At 40.9% G+C, this 18510-nt stretch overlaps 1 protein-coding gene across 4 annotated transcripts in view; it reads right to left on the reverse strand.

The window, feature by feature from the left end:
* The window catches only part of ZZEF1 (zinc finger ZZ-type and EF-hand domain containing 1), a 115733-nt gene that overhangs the window by 85933 nt on the left and 11290 nt on the right, over positions 1-18510 (reverse strand). For 3 of the 4 annotated variants that reach the window (XM_082370511.1, XM_082370510.1, XM_082370509.1), the window contains exons 2-7: positions 12763-12907; positions 9014-9208; positions 7319-7490; positions 5662-5861; positions 4019-4229; positions 461-577 (exon numbers count right to left, since the gene is read on the reverse strand). In XM_082370511.1, the coding sequence (XP_082226637.1) occupies positions 461-577; positions 4019-4229; positions 5662-5861; positions 7319-7490; positions 9014-9208; positions 12763-12907 (1040 nt within the window). The remainder of the gene's footprint in view (positions 1-460; positions 578-4018; positions 4230-5661; positions 5862-7318; positions 7491-9013; positions 9209-12762; positions 12908-18510) is intronic. The other variant, XM_082370512.1, reaches the window with a different exon arrangement.

Raw genomic sequence — 18510 nt, forward strand, 5'->3', positions numbered from 1 at the left:
AATGATTCTTAAAAAAAAAAAAAAATCTTTAAAAGATTTTAAAATTTAAAAAAACAAAAAAGACTTATCAAGCACATATGCCCTCCATCCCCCATCAGCCCTTATCAACCTTAATTTTTTTTTTTTTTTTAAACGGCTCTGATGTCCTGCTAGCCATCTTTTTTTTAATTTATTTTATTTATGGCTGTGTTGGGTCTTCGTTTCTGTGCGAGGGCTTTCTCCATTTGTGGCAAGCGGGGGCCACTCTTCATCGCGGTGCGCGGGCCTCTCACCATCGCGGTCTCTCCTGTTGCAGAGCACAGGCTCCAGACGCGCAGGCTCAGCAGTTGTGGCTCACGGGCCCAGCTGCTCCGCGGCACGTGGGATCCTCCCAGACCAGGGCTCGAACCCGTGTCCCCTGCATTGGCAGGCGGATTCTCAACCACTGCGCCACCAGGGAAGCCCTCAACCTTGATTTTACCTAGTTATCCTTATGAGGAAGCCGTCCACTTCTTCCAGAACGTTGGGAGACAGGAACGTTGAGAAATCTGTAGGTCCTGGCGAGAGGGAGAGTGGAGGCATGTGCTGCAGTGCCTTCCTAGGAGTGTAAGATGTGCGATCAGAACAATCCCTGGCAAACAATAAACTTAATAATACAATTTTAGACCAAAAAAAAAAATTGTTGGAAGCTTGTTTGGATTAATCCCTTATCAACAAACAGTGTTCCCACAGAGAACCTGGTACATAACACAGATCAGCCTTTTTCCTGCAGGGGTCCTGGTGCTAAACAGTTTAATGGGTTTTCTTTCTTTTCTTTTCCTTTTTCTTTAAGAGTTCCATTTCCCTCTATAAAAGCTCATTCAACCCTCTGGAAGCAAGTGTTCATTTTAAGTAGTATGAGCAAAAGACATATGTCTACAGAAAAACCCTGAGTTCTTAGAAAACTTGACCCCAGGGGCAGAGCCGTTTGTGACACACACAAAAAATTCATCTTCAGATCTCTTGTATCTAAAGATGCATCATGATATGTTTATTTTATCCTAAACATATCAGCACCTGTCACCTTCTCTATTCCTGCCTGTGTTTCTTGGCCTTTCTACCTCAGAGTCTGCTTTAATGTTTCTCTTTTCTCATCTCCTTTTACAATAGCTTTACCTCCTCTGGACCAGCAGTCATCTAATAAATTTATGCAACAAAATATTACTGAGACCTACTTGTGCCAGGAACTGTGCTAGGCAATGAGTGCACCACGAACAACGTGAAGGTACAGAAAAAGTCACTCAAAATTCTACACTTGATAGTCATTTTATGATAATAGTAGTGGGAATCCCTGAAATTATTTAATTTCTACATTTCACAACAGAGACAAAACAGCAAGGCTAACACTGTGTCAGCTTCCACTCTGCTCTCGTTTCTTGTCCCCTCTATATGAGCTGCATCAGTAGGGCAGCTACACTAACATACAGTCGATCAACAAGGTCAAATGCACCTAAGTGGCATGCAAGGATTTACAGAATTTATTTCCACTTTTGTTTCATAATATTTTTTTCTTACTTATTTTTCCTCATTGATTTTTAAAAATAATTTTTAAATTTTAGAATAGTTTTAAGATCACTGATATTTAAAAGTTAGGAGCGAAGATACCATTGCCAATTAACTATTACAACTGTTTAGGGACATATCTGTTCTTCAACAACGTGGCGTAGCTTCACAAAAATAAGGTAGAAAACTTTTCCTCTTCCCCTTCCTGAAAATTCAGTCCATAAAGTAGGGCTGTGCAAGGTAGGCACTCGTGTGTCCTTGGGTGGGTGGGGTGCATGGTGGCCCAGAGTGAGGTATTGGAGTGGGGTACGGAGCAAAGGGACAGCCTGGCATGGAATGCAAGCACCAAGAGGGTGAGGAGGGTGTCCAGGCAAGGGCCAGGGAGGTGGGAGACTGGTTATATAGAGCGGGATTGTTTAAATAAGTAAATATTTTAGGGATGATGGGAGCCAGGTTTCTCACAATCATAGAAGGGAGTTACAAATAGAGAAAGGGAGAAAACTAGAATGAACAGTAGTGCTGGATTAGAATTAGAAGTTATCAGAGTTTATTAGAAATATAAACTCAGAGTTTTCAGTGTTACAGATATAGAAATAAATATAGGTGTCAATGTGTCTGTGCATACACATATGCGTCTATTACTTACACACAAACATGTATTTCCCAGCTGTGTACACTGAGAGAAGCAACACTCCAACAGCAATGAGTTTAGTTTGTTTAGTTTCTAAACACAACTCTCCACTAAGAGTGACCATGACTCTTGAGCAAAACAGCTGATTCTAAGACTATGGCAGGGGACATTCAAGATAAGCCTGGAATATCTTGTTGTAAGGAAGTGTTCCAAGAAGATGAGGACATATCAAAAGGACATATGAACCAGACTGAAGGGGTTGCCATCGGCCAAATCTGGGCCAATCTGACCGCCAAAACTGTGATGGATTATAACTCAGGGAATAAAACAGCAATCTTGAGTCATACCAATATAGTTTGATGAGGAATGGGATATTTACATAGTCTCGAAGTACCTCCTCACAAAATATTTATTAATTACAAAGGGAAAAGAATTCTTTTACACTGGAAAAGTCTGGCAGACACCACTTTCATCAAAAGGTCGAAGTTAACATCACCAAACTAGTAATAGGACAATCTGAAGCTGTGTGTCGCTGATGGGATGCAATGAGAACCCATCATCACTTCTATGATATTCCTGCCAAAGATACAAAATCTAATTTTAATCATGATGAAACTTCAGATAAACCAAAACTGAAGGACACTCTTCAAAATAACTGACCTATAATTTTCAAAAGTGTCCAAGTCTTAAAAGTCAAGGAAAAAAAAAAAAAAAGTCAAGGAAAGACAGAGGAATTGTTCCTTATTAAAGGAAACTACAGATCCATGACAATGAAATACCAAGTATGATTCTGGACTGGATCCTTTTGCTATAAAGGACATTACCGAGACAACTAGCAAAATTTGAACGGGATCTGAGAATTAGATGGTAGCAATGTATATCAATGTTAATTTCCAGATTTTGATGGTTGTAGCAGCATGTTCTCATTTGCAGGAAATACATACTAAATAAAATATTCAGGAACCATGGGGCATCAGGTTAGCAAATTACTCTCAACTGGCTCAGGAAGAAGCCACTTTTTCTTTTTGCATCGAATTTGCAATATTTCTCTAAGTTTGAAATTTTTTTTATTTTTTAAATTTTAAAACAGGCAGGAAGAAAGGAGTCTGGCCAAATATTACCCTTCAGATCTAGCACTGCCAGCAGTATTATTTGCTGAAGAGTTTTATTTAATAGCAATAACAAATCTCAAAAGACATCTACAGAACAAACTATTAGCTATCTCTTTTATCTGATATTTTGATAGCCTGCACTAATAGTGCCTATTATCAGTTATTAAACTTACATATAATACTAATACTTCATTGCTACTGAAGCTAGTTGTTTTGCCTTATCTATTACTACTGAGTCTTTTTGCCCTAACAGTTTTTAGAAGAAAATTTTCAAAGGTACTCTACATTTAAAAATAAATTAATTTGGTGTCCTTGAAAAGATTTGACTCTTTAGTGAAAAGAGCTTTCAACCTAGGGCCTAGGTCCAAAGACCTAGATTCAAACTGATCCATCACTGCCTGGTCATATACCTCAGGGAAGGTCACTGTATTCCTGTCTATAAAACAGGGATAATTTTTACAGATACATTTTATGACATAAGTAGGTAAATAATATATAGCATCTGAAGGTGTTTTATCCCATATAAATTGCTATGTAAATGTGAACAACTGTTCCCCAGTGGATAAGGAAGAGGAATGGCATGTGGGACCCCCTCACAAGATAGGAGCTGAAGGCACAAACAGGAAACAACAGGGCACCTGGGGCCCAGCTGTTGACTGAGTCTCGATGATCAAAGGCTGCTTGCTCAGTGACTCGCCCTAAAGGGTTAGAGAATGAGCGCCCCGTGACAAGACTGGAAAGCAAAGCGACTTACTGAGTGTTGCGTAGCACTGTTTGGACAAAGGCGGGATTTGTCTCCATGGAAGCCGTCACCAGAGATGTCAGCAGAGACCAATACCATATTGCAGAAGCATCTGAGACTGAGACCCCAGACTTCTTGACTCTCTGAAAGCCAACAGCCCTCAGACCATGAATTCTAGTGTCACATCCATCACTAAGACAACGCTTTATGTTAATCTGGACATCTGTCAAGCGCAAACAACAAATTCAGTATTGGATTAACTTCTTCAGTTCAGCAAATGCTAGGCTTCCAACTAAAAGCAAGATAGTAATTCACATTTCGAAAAGAAAATTCTGAAGATATACTTTGATGCCAGAAATAAATGATGTGTGCAATGGAGCTAGTATATATAATAAATTTGTCAAAAAAGCATTGACCAATCTAAGGAGTCAAAAGAATCATGTGTAAAATTAAGGGTGGCTTAAATCTTTATATCACAAAGCTTCACAGGCATTTATGAGTTCTAATAATTAACACAAAGTGCATTTTTAAAATCCTGATTAAATACACGGGAAGAAAATGTCTAAAAATTTTTCCTAGAGTTCCAAAATTTGGATGTTGTTATGAAACAGCAGCTGGCTCATAGCAGTTGTGAGAATTTCTTTTTAATTATCAAGTCCAGATAAATGGCATAGGCATGACTCACTTTTAAGAGCTGTCATAATTTCTTATTTGGGTTGGAAAGGAGGTGAGAAGTTTAAAAGGACACAATTTAGAGAAAAGACCACCACAGTATAAGACAGGAAGCTTCTACTCCACAAGCTTAACTACTTCTTTGCCCAGGGGTGAGACACAAAGACTCTACCTCCCCAGGCCTCAGTTCCTTTGAGCAAAGTAAGAATACTTCTTTTGGCCCAGGAAAGCATTAGAAGAAATGAGACAAAACATGAAGCATTCCGGCTCCCTGAATGAAATAAGCCTGGAAAGAAATCACAGAATTGTGATTATTTCCAAAATGCTATGTGTGAAGCAAGGTTATAATAGTATAAAAATGGAAACAACCTAAATGTCCAAGAATAAAAGGCTTGTTAAAATTAAGGCATATTCTTACAACACTAAATAAAGGTGTGCATGAATATATGATAAGACAACACGTTAAAAAGTTACAAAAGAGCACGTACAAAATATCACCATTTTTTGTAAAAAGACATGTATAGATATATGTAAATATATATATATGCAAACCTATTTTTTATTTTTAAAAATGTGTATACATATATGTGCGTGTGTGTGTGTATTTATACACACAGACATACACACACACAGAAATATAAGAAAAGGTCTAGAAGGATCCATACCAACGCATTCACAGCGACAATCTCTGGGTAGTGGGATTTTGAATAATTTTTATCTAAATATTTCTAATTTTCTAATAAGAAAACAAAAATAAAATATTTTTAATTAAAATAGGTTTTACTGCTTTTCTATAACTTTTAAAAACACTGAATAGGCGAAATAATGACCACTTTCATGTATATGATGAGAAGCAAATCAGATCTCCAAAGAAAAGTAAACAGCTTTTCTACTTCAGAGGTCTTCCCGCCAAAAAACATGACTTCTTCCTCCCCTCCCAATCCCCTTAGTTAGAAGGGCAAGACGTATCTTGGTTGACTCACAGAGCTGACTGATGTTGGCATTTTCCAGCAGTGTCACGTAGCCAGTGACATTGCTGGGAATGTGCACGTCACGGACTTCCTGAAGATCGCTGGCACTCCTCCCCACAGCTACAGTCACCTGCTGCGGCATGTAGCTCTGGTCAGTGGCAGCCACTGCAATGGACAGGTGCCTAAGCACAACATCTGGCTTCATTTTCAAACTGGAAAACACGGAGAGCAGAAACTACAAGTGTTTATACAGGTTGAGAACTGGCAGGGCCCACAAGTCCCATCTCTAAGATCTTACATGTGATATACCCCAAGACTGATTCCCCTAAAAGCAACTAACTTCAAATGCTGGCTATTAGTTTCAAAGTCCTTATGACCTTCCCAAGTTTCTAAAATTCCTTTCAGTTCAAGATCAATCTTCTATTTCCTTTTAAGCTACTAATACAAGCAAGAAAGTACAATATGAACAGTCTAACAAAATCCCTTTACCTGGCAGGAAGCAAATTTCTAAACTGCATGCAAAGAACTGGGTATATTCCCTCATGTATAGATGGCTAAAGAGCATATTTATCCTCTATGAGAAAACAAGGTAATTATTTCTATTTCCATCAACTGAAATCAGCCCATTTTCTGAAGGGACAGGTGAAATTTTAGATAGCAGCTTCATCATAGTTTACTATCATCAATTCCACTCCAGTGGGGGAGATCCCTGGCGGTTCAGTGGTTAGGACTCCGTGCTTCCACTGCAGGGGGTATGGGTTCGATCCCTGGTCAGGGAACTAAGAACCACCCCCCACCGCGTGCTGTGTGGGGGTGGGGAAAAAAAAAATTCCACGCCAGGATTCCTGACCACCCCTGTTCCCTCTTTCTCTACTAAACTGGCCAACTTAGTTGCACACAAATTTTTTAAACGTGCAGAAAAAATCTTAAGAAGTAAAATCACATCAGATATAAGAAAAGCACATGTCCCTTGTGATATTAATCTTCCTGAAAACTAGTGAAAAAGAACTGAAATCCGTATCATAAAATATTAGTCAAATGCTAATTTTCTCCCTTAAAAGACCAAGTAAAGAAATTATCCATATTTATGAATATATGAACCAGGTTAGATAATTTTACATGATTCCTTTAACTTGATTCTTTTCTTTTTTAATAATTTTTAAAATAGATTTATTTTTTTAATTTATTTATTTTTGGCTGCATTGGGTCTTCGTTGCTGTGCACGGGCTTTCTCTAGTTGTGGCAAGCGGGGGCTCCTCATTGCGGTGGCTTCTCTTGTTGTGGAGCATGAGCTCTAGGCGCGCAGGCTTCAGTAGTTGTGGCACGTGGGCTCAGTAGTTGTGGCTCGCGGGCTCTAGAGCGCAGGCTCAGTAGTTGTGGCGCATGGGCTTAGCTGCTCCGTGGCATGTGGGATCTTCCCGGACCAGGGCTCGAACCCGTGTCCCCTGCATTGGCAGGAGGATTCTTAACCACTGCGCCACCAGGGAAGTCCTAACTTGATTCTTAAAGCATCTTTCCAGATAGTCACAAGAAGAAAAACACTAGCCAGTTAAATAGAAAATATTCTAAAATTTAAAAAAATAATTTTTTAACACATTGATGGGATAAGAGAAAGAAAGTGGGTAATTTTCTTGGACTTTCACTCAAGAATTGGTATTACAGCACCCACCGAATCCAGTGTGAGCGGGCACTGCCATCTGACTGCCAGTATGATGACGTTTCTCCATTTGTCATCTTGTCAATGTCTGCAGGGTTGGAGGATGTTTCTATATAAGCATAGCACTTTGCTACTGACTTGAGTTTGTCCATCTCTGGACTTCTAGTTAGATCTCCAGGGCTCTCTGCAAGAAAAACCAGATTTTATCATGACACCTCTTTCACAAAGAATTTTTAAAAAGATCATTTAAAATATCTAGCAGAAATATGCTTGGCACTTTGGCCCTAGAAAAATAAATGCTCCTTAAAAATCTCCTTCCAAATTGGAGAACACGTATAAAGCAGAAGGACTGCTCCATGAGCTGACTGTAATACAACACAAATCCATTGATATATCTGCAAAACCACCAAGAGATGAATATGATGCCTTATAGTTTGAATTTACATTTCTTTAATTATGAGTGAGATTTTTTTAAGCCACTTGTGTGTAAGCCACTCGTGTTTCTGAGTATGGCCTGGTCCTACCCTCATCTATTTTTGTTACTGGGTCACAAGTCTTCTTATCAATTTATATATTTTATGTACATTATGTAATGTATATATACACATACATAGTAAGTAATATTTACTGACTGTTTACTGTGAACCAGGCACTTTTCTACACATTTTTATGTATTAATTCATTTTAGAGATGAGGAAACTAAGGCAATTAAGTAATTGCCCAAGGTCAGAGTTAGTAAAAAAAAATTGAGTCTGTCACAATGTTACAAAATATACTTTTGTTCCCTAAAATGTCATTTGTCTTTTGACTCTGCTTATATTTTTTGCTGTACAGAAATTTAAATTTGCATACAGTCTAACTTATTAATCTTTTCTTCTGTAGTTTTTGAGTTTCATGTCCTGCTCAGAAAGGTTTTCCCATGTCAGGGTTTTTAGCTCTTATAGCTTTCTTTTTGGTTGAACTTTTTAATCCATCTGAAATTTATTTTCGTGAATACAGTGGCTTAAGAATCTTGTTTCATTTTTTTCTGCAAATGGCTAACCAGTTCCCTAACCCAACTTGTTTGCTAATTCACCTTTCCAACCTGACGTGTAATGCTAACTATATCTGGTACTAGATTCCCACATGTATTTGGGTCTATTTCTGGACTCTTATTATGTTCCACGGACCTGCCAATTCACAGTATCAACTTTTGTTGTGGTCACTAAGTGAGTCTGTAGTGTCTTCCCTCATTTACTGAACAACTATTCACAGAGTACCTACTACGTGGCAGGCATAGTTCCAGGTGCCAAGGATAATGAAGCGAACAGACAGACAAAAACGCCAAGTAAACACTAGTGCTACAACTTCAGATGATGGGAAGCGCCATTCAGACTATTAAACCTGCAAAGGGGATAGTAACAAAAAGGTGGGGAGTGGCGGGGGTGGGGGCACTAGTTAGATAAGGGTAATGAGAAAAGGCCTTCCTGAAGTCACACCTGAGCAGAGACTTGGGGTTATGAAGAGGGGGAGAGGGAGGGGAGGGGAAGGAGAGGGGGAGGGGAAAGGCAGAGCAGGTCACATTCTTGTGCTACAAACTGGTCACTATTACGTTTTCAGAAATAAAAGCAGGGAGAAGTATTGGCTCGTCCTATCAATAAACAGCACACTGGGAAGAAACGATGATCACGCCTTTCTCAAGAACGCCCCCCACCCCCGCACACGTACCCTTTTCTTTTTGTACCAGTTGATCCAGAGCCTCCTTCAGAACAGAAGACCTCATGGTGCTCATGTTATTGCAGTGGTCCAGCACAGGGTAGGGGATGACGGGGCTAGAGAGCCGGTTGCGATGCAGGAAGCGCAGAATCATCGACGAGTGAACATCCAGGCCCTCCTTGGACTCTGAAAATATGTCTATGAAACCTAAGCAGACAAAATCCATCTTTGGTGTTTTCGGGAACCCACCACAATAGTTTCTACATCCCCTGCCTGGCAGCCTCTCTGAATTAGCTGAATTAAAAGCAGCCGGTAAGAATCCTCACTGATAGTTTCAGTTTTAATCATTGAAAAATCTAAAAAAGCTTTTAAGAAGTGAATCAGTGGTAATCTCAATTTAAAAATTAACTTCACTGTAGTTTAACAGAAAGTTTAGAAGACTTAGAATAGTGATTATTTGTTTCAATCCAAGCTTCAAATTTTTATAAGTTTAATTTATAAACCTAAATACTAACTAGAAATTTTTAAAGAAGTTTTGCCTATAGAATGTGGGCTAGGAATAAAGTTTATCACGTTAGAGAGTAAAGGCATAACTGCTTTTATACTAAGCTACAGAAGACCACAATAATGAAAATATAACCACTGCCCTGACCACAATTCCCGATGGCATCTTATAGTTTTTAAGGTCCTTCCACACACAGCACCTCTTTTGGTCCCCACAATAAGATGGGGGGTGGAGGGTGGGGGGGAGAAGGCCCCGAAGGTACTGGTATCCTCCTCTTACAGCTGAGGAAAATGAGGCTCAGGTGACAGACCAAGACCACAAAAAAGGGGCAGGACCGGAAACAGCTCCTCCCACTGCCTCCGAGTGCTCCTTCCACCATTCCAGTTTTTTCTCTCCAGTGTGGCTCCTCTGGAGTCTCCCCCATCTGTCCATCCCTCTGGCCACTGCCCAGGCTCTGGCCTCAGCACCGCCCATTCATACACCTCCCCAGATATCCTAAGCGGCTCCCCTGGCTGCATTTTGTCTGACATTAACTTGAGTAATCTTCCAAAAACACAAAACAGGCCATGTCTACCCTGTTTAAAATCCTTTCATGGTTCCTCATAACCTACGATAACATGCTTTGAACTGAGGTGCACATAACCCAGGCGGTTAAGTGAAGAGAGAATAAACATGGCAGCTTTTCCTGGAGCTCAGATATGCTTGTAGATTTGGAGAGGATTTGTTTTTCTTTCTAATTAAAACAAAAGTACATATAATTGTATCATTTGATAAACTGTCACAAACTGAACACACCCACATAAGCAGCACCTGGAGCAGGACTCCAGACGTCCACAGGAGAAACTACTTTTTTTTTTTATTTTTTATTAATTAATTAATTTATTTATGGCTGTGTTGGGTCTTCGTCTCTGTGCGAGGGCTTTCTCCAGTTGCAGCAAGCGGGGGCCACTCTTCATCGCGGTGCGCGGGCCTCTCACTATCGTGGCCTCTTTTGTTGCGGAGCACAGGCTCCAGACGCGCAGGCTCAGTAATTGTGGCTCACGGGCCCAGCTGCTCCGCGGCATGTGGGATCCTCCCAGACCAGGGCTCGAACCCGTGTCCCCTGCATTGGCAGGCAGATTCTCAACCACTGCGCCACCAGGGAAGCCCAGGAGAAACTACTTTTAAGTGTGGAACAGAAACATTATATGAGAGCAGAAGGAAACTTTGCATTGATTTTTAAAGATAAACATAAGATTGAGGAGAAATTGTGCCCTTGAAGCGGCCCATTTGATTCTGCCCCCTACACAAAACCCAGAGACACTGATTTGATTTCCCAAGCCGCAGAAGTTGATGCCATCCCTTGCCTCTCCTCTTACAGTTCTTTTCTAAGCAGATGCCCACAGTAATACCCAAGCCTCACGTGATGACACTGCTGATGCTGCACTGATCTCAGAATCCGTGTGACGCCTGTAACGGGAAAACTTCTGTCATATGCTGAAACAGTCCCGGTAAAGGGACTGTCTCTCTTTTAAACATTCAGCACCCATACAATGAGAAACAAAAGGAATAAATGTCAGTCTGGGTTAGACAGAGGGACCAGGGAACTAGGATCCCACCAGAGAGGTGAGGTCAGCTCACCAAGGTTCAGCCTAGGACTGCGAAAAACAACTCTTTTAAGTTGGCTGTTGATAAAAATTTTGAGTAGAAAGTCCTAACTCATTGGGATTTCCCTGGTGATCCAGTGGGTAAGACTCTGAGCTCCCAATGCAGGGGGCCTGGGTTCCATCCCTGGTTGGGGAACTAGATCCCGCATGCATGCCGCAACGAAGAGTCCGCATGCTGCAACTAAAACCCGGCGCAGCCAAAATAAATAAATAAAATAATAAATAAATAAATAAATAATTTAAAAAAATAAAGTAGCGCTACCTTCAGTGTTGTAATTAAAAAAAAGAAAGAAAGTCCTAACTCACAATCCTGCTAATAAGGTAAGAACCTTGGGATCTGGACCCCCAACTTTTCTAACCTAATCTCCCCCTCTCCTCAAGGTCACCCAGAGCAATGGTGCACTAAGTAATGGTGGATCCCCTGGTCTCCACTCCTTTCCTCTCCTCCCAAAACATCTCTTTGAAGTGTTCAAATAAACTCCTGATGCTATCCACATGCTGGTAACACAGAGGTGGGAGTAATACGTAAATGCCAAGATGTAAGTTAGTTATGCATAATTCAAAGCATAATTTTAACTGCCATGAGAATAGGAGAAAAGTTAACATGTACACGTTACCTATAATGCTCTATAAAAATTACGCAATTAAAGACAATTTGAGGAAGAGTGGAAATAGGCATTCTTCGTTGAGATACAGAAACCATCCTTCCCTAGCTCAATAGATCCTCAGCAGGAAGTCAGAGAGGTCAAGGACAATCAGAGTTACATTTATGTATCCAACAAGTCTATCTGCCTCCTTGCTGCCCGAGCTCAGGCTCTATACTAAGTACTATGACTCCAAGTGCACAGAGCAGGAAAAGCTCTTGGATAAGATAAACTGAACCAAAAGGATGATATGCCAAGTTTGGTTTTTTTTTCCCTTTCAAACACAATTGTTTTCTCACTAGAAAAAAAAAAAGGTAATTTTATTTTGAGTCTGTTTCTGAGCCCCCTAAAGAAACCATCAAAAACATAGACAAAATTTTTTCATAGGTATAATGTAGAAGTATTGTTTAGTTTTAAGCTATTTTTATTCTTAGTTAAATTTCAGAGTGATAGCTTTCTAAAAAAACACTGGGTGCCTACCATGTGCCAAAAATTGTACTAAATGTGAGGACACAACAGAAATAAAAGAAAAGGTTCCCTGCCCTCATGGAGCTCACAGGATGAGAGTGAAGACAGACATTTACAAATAAGTGAGTAATAATTAATTAATTAATTACAACGGTAATATGCTGCAAAAAACAAATGCAGGATGCTAAGAGAACATACAGCTGGGGCCAAGGAAGGCTTCCTGAGAGACTGAAATAAAGAGATCCACTAAGGAAGGCAGTCTCATGACAAAGGTTCATAAAAATGGTAGAACCGCTCAACCATCACTGTACTGGGGAACAAGAGAAATGATTATACTGAACACTAATTCAGACCACGAGCTTCCTGAAGACTATCAGAGAAGTACATTTATTTCATGGTGCCCACAAGCTTGCCTAATTACAACCCATATTACAGCAAAGTTCATTTGGGCTTTAAGAGAGCGTTCTTCAGCATTCAGCACTCAGATGAGAGCCTTACCTGGAACAAGAGAACAGGCCTGCAGCTGTCTGATGATATGGCTCAGCTCCCCTTGAAGATTAGCTCCACTGGAATTCTTGAGAGCCTCCAACATGTTCTCAGCATCAACGGTACCATCACCCTCGGCATCAAACTGGGCAAAGGCCTAAAAGACGAGATGCAAGAAAATCAGGTCTGTTCCAAATCCTGAATAATTTTTTTTGACACTTCCCAAGACCAGTGATTTTTGTTGTTATTGTTGTTGTGGGAAGAGTTCCTATACATCATTCAAAGAACAAATACATTCAGGATAGTAATTCACTATGCTCTGCAGAATGTGTGCATAAGTATTGCTACACGTATGCACAATTTCATCATCTCATCTCTCAAGAGAGTAAGCCCCCTTCCCCCAAATAATTTCAGAAGAAAGCAACCACTGCAAAAATGTTCAACTGGTTACAAAGTGCCAAAAACAAAGCATTGGCTTATGGTAGCACCTCAGGTTTATCTGGGCTTTTTCTTTTAAACATTCTTTGGACACGAGCGCTAACTTGGTTTATCTACTTCATAGCCCTGTTTTCACTAACCTTTAACCATAATCTAATTTGCTCCCTGTTCATGTTGGGCCATCTGGGGAACTGGGTATAGCATGGGATTTGGCTTGAATCCTGCTCTGTCACTAACTGGCCATGAAACTTTACACACATTTCTTTGCCTCCATAAGCCTCAGCTTCTTGATCTGAACAATGGAGCAAATATTATCAAACTCACAGACTGCTGTCTGGATTAAGTAACATTGGCACAGAGCCCAGGATAGTGAAAGCAAAAGGAGCAGTGCAAAGTGGTCCTCTTCTCCTTTCTAATCTGCACTGTTACCTCCTCTTGTGTCCCTGACCCTCTCTCACATCCTAAAGACTTTCCTCACCTAGCAGCTGCCCCTCTCCCCAGATCTCAAGTCCTCCTTCATCAGGGGCTTCTTTCTTCCTGCAGATACACTCACTCACAAACATCCCTCACCATGAAATACTTTAGGAGTCTTCTACCTCCTTTCTAAGTAATCCTCTCTCTTTCTTAAAACCCCTGCCCTCTTTCCTTACTTCCCCCCTCCAAGAAAAATGGAAATGTACCACTGACGATTCATGACTGACACAAATACCCTTATTTCCATCACAGACCTCTGAACAATGCAGTGTTTAATAGGAACATATGCAAATTCCTGTGTTTGGGTCCAAAAACCACGGACATAAATGCAGGAAGGGGGACAGAGTTTAGAGGCAGAATGTGGGAGAAAGATTATAGCATCCTTGGGGAGGGGGGTGGGAGGGAGGCTCGAGAGGGAGGGGATATATGTATACATATAGCTGATTCACTTTGTTCTACAGCAGAAACTAACCCAACATTGTAAAACTATTATACTCCAATTAAAAAAAAAAAAGATTGGGGCTTCCCTGGTGGCGCAGTGGTTAAGAATCTGCCTGCCAATGCAGGCGACACGGGTTCGAGTCCTGGTCCGGGAAGATCCCACATGCCGTGAAGCAACTAAGCCCGTGCACCACAACTACTGAGGCTGCGCTCTAGAGGCCGTGAGCCACAGCTACCAAAGCCTGCGTGCCACAACTACTGAAGCCCACATGCCTAGAGCCCCTGCTCCGCAACAAGAGAAGCTACCACAATGAGAAGCCCATGCACCGCAGCGAAGAGTGGCCCCTGCTCTCTGCAACTAGAGGTAACCTGTGCACAGCAATGAAGACCCAGTGCAGCCAAAAATAAAAATAAATAAAATAAATAAACTTATTTTTTAAAAAAAGAGATTATAGCATTCTTTTTGCCTCTACTTCTTTTGGGGGATTATCCAAAGAGTTAACAGGCTACATTAATCCAAAAAGTTATCAAAGGCTACACTAATGAAGGCATAATGCTCAGAAGGAGGGAAGATACCATCCTGTTCTTTTCTGATTAGACCCAATCAGGAAAGCTGAGCTTAGCTGGGAAGTCACACACCCAAAGTAAATGAAATAGAAGAGATCAGAGGAAAGAGACCATGATGAAGAGAAGACGAGAATTGTGAGAAGAGCTGAAGGACCATGGAATCTTCAGTAAGGAGAAAAGATGACTGGGAGTAATAGACTCCTCTTCAAATACCTGATGGGTTGTAACGGAAGGAGCAGTTAAGGTCATTAGATAGAAGCTAGAGGGAAAAGCTCATCATAAAGATGCACATGTCTGGATGAATGGATAAAGACGATGTGGTACATATATAATGGAATATTACTCAGCCATAAAAAGAAATGAAATTGGGTCATTTGTAGAGATGCGGATGGACCTAGAGTCTGTCATACAGAGTGAAGTCAGAAAGAGAAAAACAAATATCGTATATTAACGCATATGTGTGGAATCTAGAAAAATGGTACAGATGAACCTACCTGCAGGGCAGGAACAGAGATGCAGATGTAGAGAACAGATGTTTGGACATGGTGGGGAAGGGGAGGGTGGGATGAATTGAGAGATTAGGTTTGACATAAATACACTACCATGTGTAAAATAGATAGTTAGTGGGAACCTGCTATATAACAGGGAGCTAAGCTCGGTGCTATGTGATGGCCTAGTTGGGTGGGATGGAGGCGGGGCAGGGAACAGAGGTGCAAGAGGCAGGGGATGTGTGTATGCGTATGGCTGATTCACTTCACTGTGCAGCAGAAACTAACACAACATTGTAAAGCAACTGTACTTCAATAAAAAAAATAAGTAACCTGCTGTATAAAAATAAATAAAATTCAAAAAATAAACAAATAAAATAAAATGAGATCAATATTTTATAAAATTCTTAAAATACTTATGCTTCATCAAAATAAAAAAAGATGGATGTGTCTGCTGTTACTGGGGTATAAAGATGGATTAGGAGGCTCTAGAGGGAATGCCCACCTCATCCCTCAAGGCTTCAGAGCAACAGCTAGACAACCAGCCAACAGGAGTGTTCAAAGAAGTCATACTAAACAAATGCATGTACCTCTGCTCCCTCATGAAATCCCACTAAGACAATATTATAAAGGGATTTTTTTTTAAAAAAAAAGCATAAGGACAAAGAGAACAGGAGATGTTGCAATAGCAACAAAATTTTGGAAGCTGGGAAGCAGATGGATGAATAGTACCTCTCTAAATAAAACTGTATGTACACTGGATATATCAGCCATAAAGGAAGATCTGTGGGACAACTGGATAAATTTTGGGGGGGACTGGGTATTACTTAAACAGAAATTAATGGAACAGTGAAGACCACTAACTGAAAAAACTAGGCTACAGAAGAATATTAGAGAATGATCTCCTGTTAGTTTGAACAAAAAGCAAATATGCACTTCCCACTTTGGTACCAAATATAGATAGATAGATACATAGATATATCTGAAAGAATAAACATCAAGATGTTAATAGTGGTAATATAGTAATCTACATATGTTGCTTTTATAATAATAAAGAGGAAATTATAAATATTAAGAAATTTTAAGCACACCCCAATATAAAAAGTAGAGCCAAGGGATATGGAGGGAGGTAGAGCAGAAGCACACCTCTGTCTGCCCTGAGGTCCCAGGATGTGAATACGCAGTACCGATGACAGCTACTTCCCAACTCCTTCACATTACAGAATAGTGAGAAAATAGTATTTGTATGACTCAGCGTCTGAGGGGATTAGTACAGCTGTAACCCATTAAATTGGGAATGACAGATGGTTGGGGAAGCTCTGAATTAATATTGAGCACTGGCTAAATTTTAAGCAGTGTACATATCATTTATTCCTCATAACAGCAAAAGCCCTTACTATTTAACCTCCCCATTTTACAGTTGTACAGAGAGGTCGGAGAACTTGCCCAAGGTCACACAGCTAGTATTCGACTACAAAGCTCCCAGAGCTCATGTTCTTCACCACGACTCCATTCTCCTTCCTTTGACCAGATAACCCCTGGGGTTCCTTGCAGTCCGGAGACCAAGTGTTCAAAAGGCCTCTCTTATCCATCTCTTTCCTCCATCTCTAAAACCTGCTCTCAGCACCTTGTGCTCATGTTAACTCAGTATAAACCTTAAAACTGAGACTCACCCTCTAAATTTCAAATAGCACTCAAGTCCTACTCCTACCAGAACTTCTGCACTTCGAGTGCCACCTGCATCTCAAGTGCTGTTTGTTCCCAAATTCCCACACAACTCCTGCCGTTTATGGCTGATAAAAATCCTATATAAGCAAGGCTATACAAACGGTGACATTCTGCTATTTTTAACAGACTCTGCTGATCTGTCAATAGTTAATGGATATGATAAAGAGAATTTTCAAACAAACAAAATAAAGACAGGTCGGGTGAGAAAAAATATCAGAAGAGCGTTGCTAACAGCTTCACCAAACAAATACATGATTTCCTAACACTCAGAAATCGTCCTTAAAGAGGGGCTTCCCTGGTGGCGCATTGGTTAAGAATCCTCCTGCCAATGCAGGGGACACGGGTTCGAGCCCTGGTCCGGGAAGATCCCACATGCCGCGGAGCAACTAAGCCCGTGCGCCACAACTACTGAGCCTGCGCTCTAGAGCCTGTGCTCCGCAACAAGAGAAGCCACCGCAATGAGAAGCCCACACACCGCAACAAAGAGTAGCCCCTGCTCAACACAACTAGAGAAAGCCCTCGCGCAGCAACGAAGACCCAACACAGCCAAAAATAAATAAACAAATAAATAAATAAAAAGGAATCGTCCTTAAAGAAAAGAAATGCACACGTTTTAAAATCTAACACTTAACATCTGGCTTGTTTCACAGAAGCCAATTTACTTAGCACTTATTCAACACCATCCGACGGGCAGCCATATACACTTGACCCATGCTTGGGTATGTGCATATTGGGATTCAGGGCGTAGTCCTTGCTCTCCAAAATCCTTACAGCCTAGAAGAAGACAGATACATAAACCGAGAGCAGCAATGTGATAGGTGTGATAATTATAACATAGAAGTAACAGCATAAACAACTATAATAGCTGATACTTCCTATTAAGTAAGCATTTGCTAGGCACCAGACAGAGTTCTAAGTACCTCACCTGGATCAACTCATATTTTCCACAACCCTAAGGTCGGTACTATCGCTTTACTAGAGAGGGAAAGAGAGGTTAAGCATTTTGTTCAAGGTCACATGGTTAGTACTGGTAAATGATAGAGCTTGGATTCCAATCCTGGTTTGATCTGGGACCCCACACTGTCAACCATTATGCCATGAGCTAACAGAAGCACTCCAGAAGCCAGAAGCCCAGGAGGGGTAGGGGCGTTTGGAGGAAATGGTCCTCAGAAAAATGACCCTTGAACTGAGCCTTAATGAATAACTAGGAATTCGCAAGTATATGAAGACAGGGAGGCCATCCTGGGTAGAGGGGACGGAGTGTGAGAATAGACACAGAGTGCACCACAGATTGTGAGAACTATAACCTACTGGTGGTGTGGAAAGGAGGTGGGGACGGGGGATGAAGAGACACACAGAGGTCAGAATAGAGAGAACCTGGCCAATCAGGCTACAAAGCTCAGATCTCGCAGCAAGGGTGCCATGAGGCTGCTGGAGAAGACTAAGGGTGGAGGGGGCCGAGCATCCCAGATCTATAAAGGCTCCCATATTGGAATGGACCTACAGATCTCTTAAAATATGTTCCTTTATACTGCTGAACCCCTTCTCCAGTGTCTCTGTGACATACATTGGTGATGGGAAGCTCATGTCTTCTGGCCAGTTGACAGCAACAATGCTCTTCTCT

This window comes from Balaenoptera borealis (assembly GCF_965194805.1).
Source record: "Balaenoptera borealis genome assembly, chromosome: 20".
Taxonomy (NCBI): Eukaryota; Metazoa; Chordata; class Mammalia; order Artiodactyla; family Balaenopteridae; genus Balaenoptera; species Balaenoptera borealis.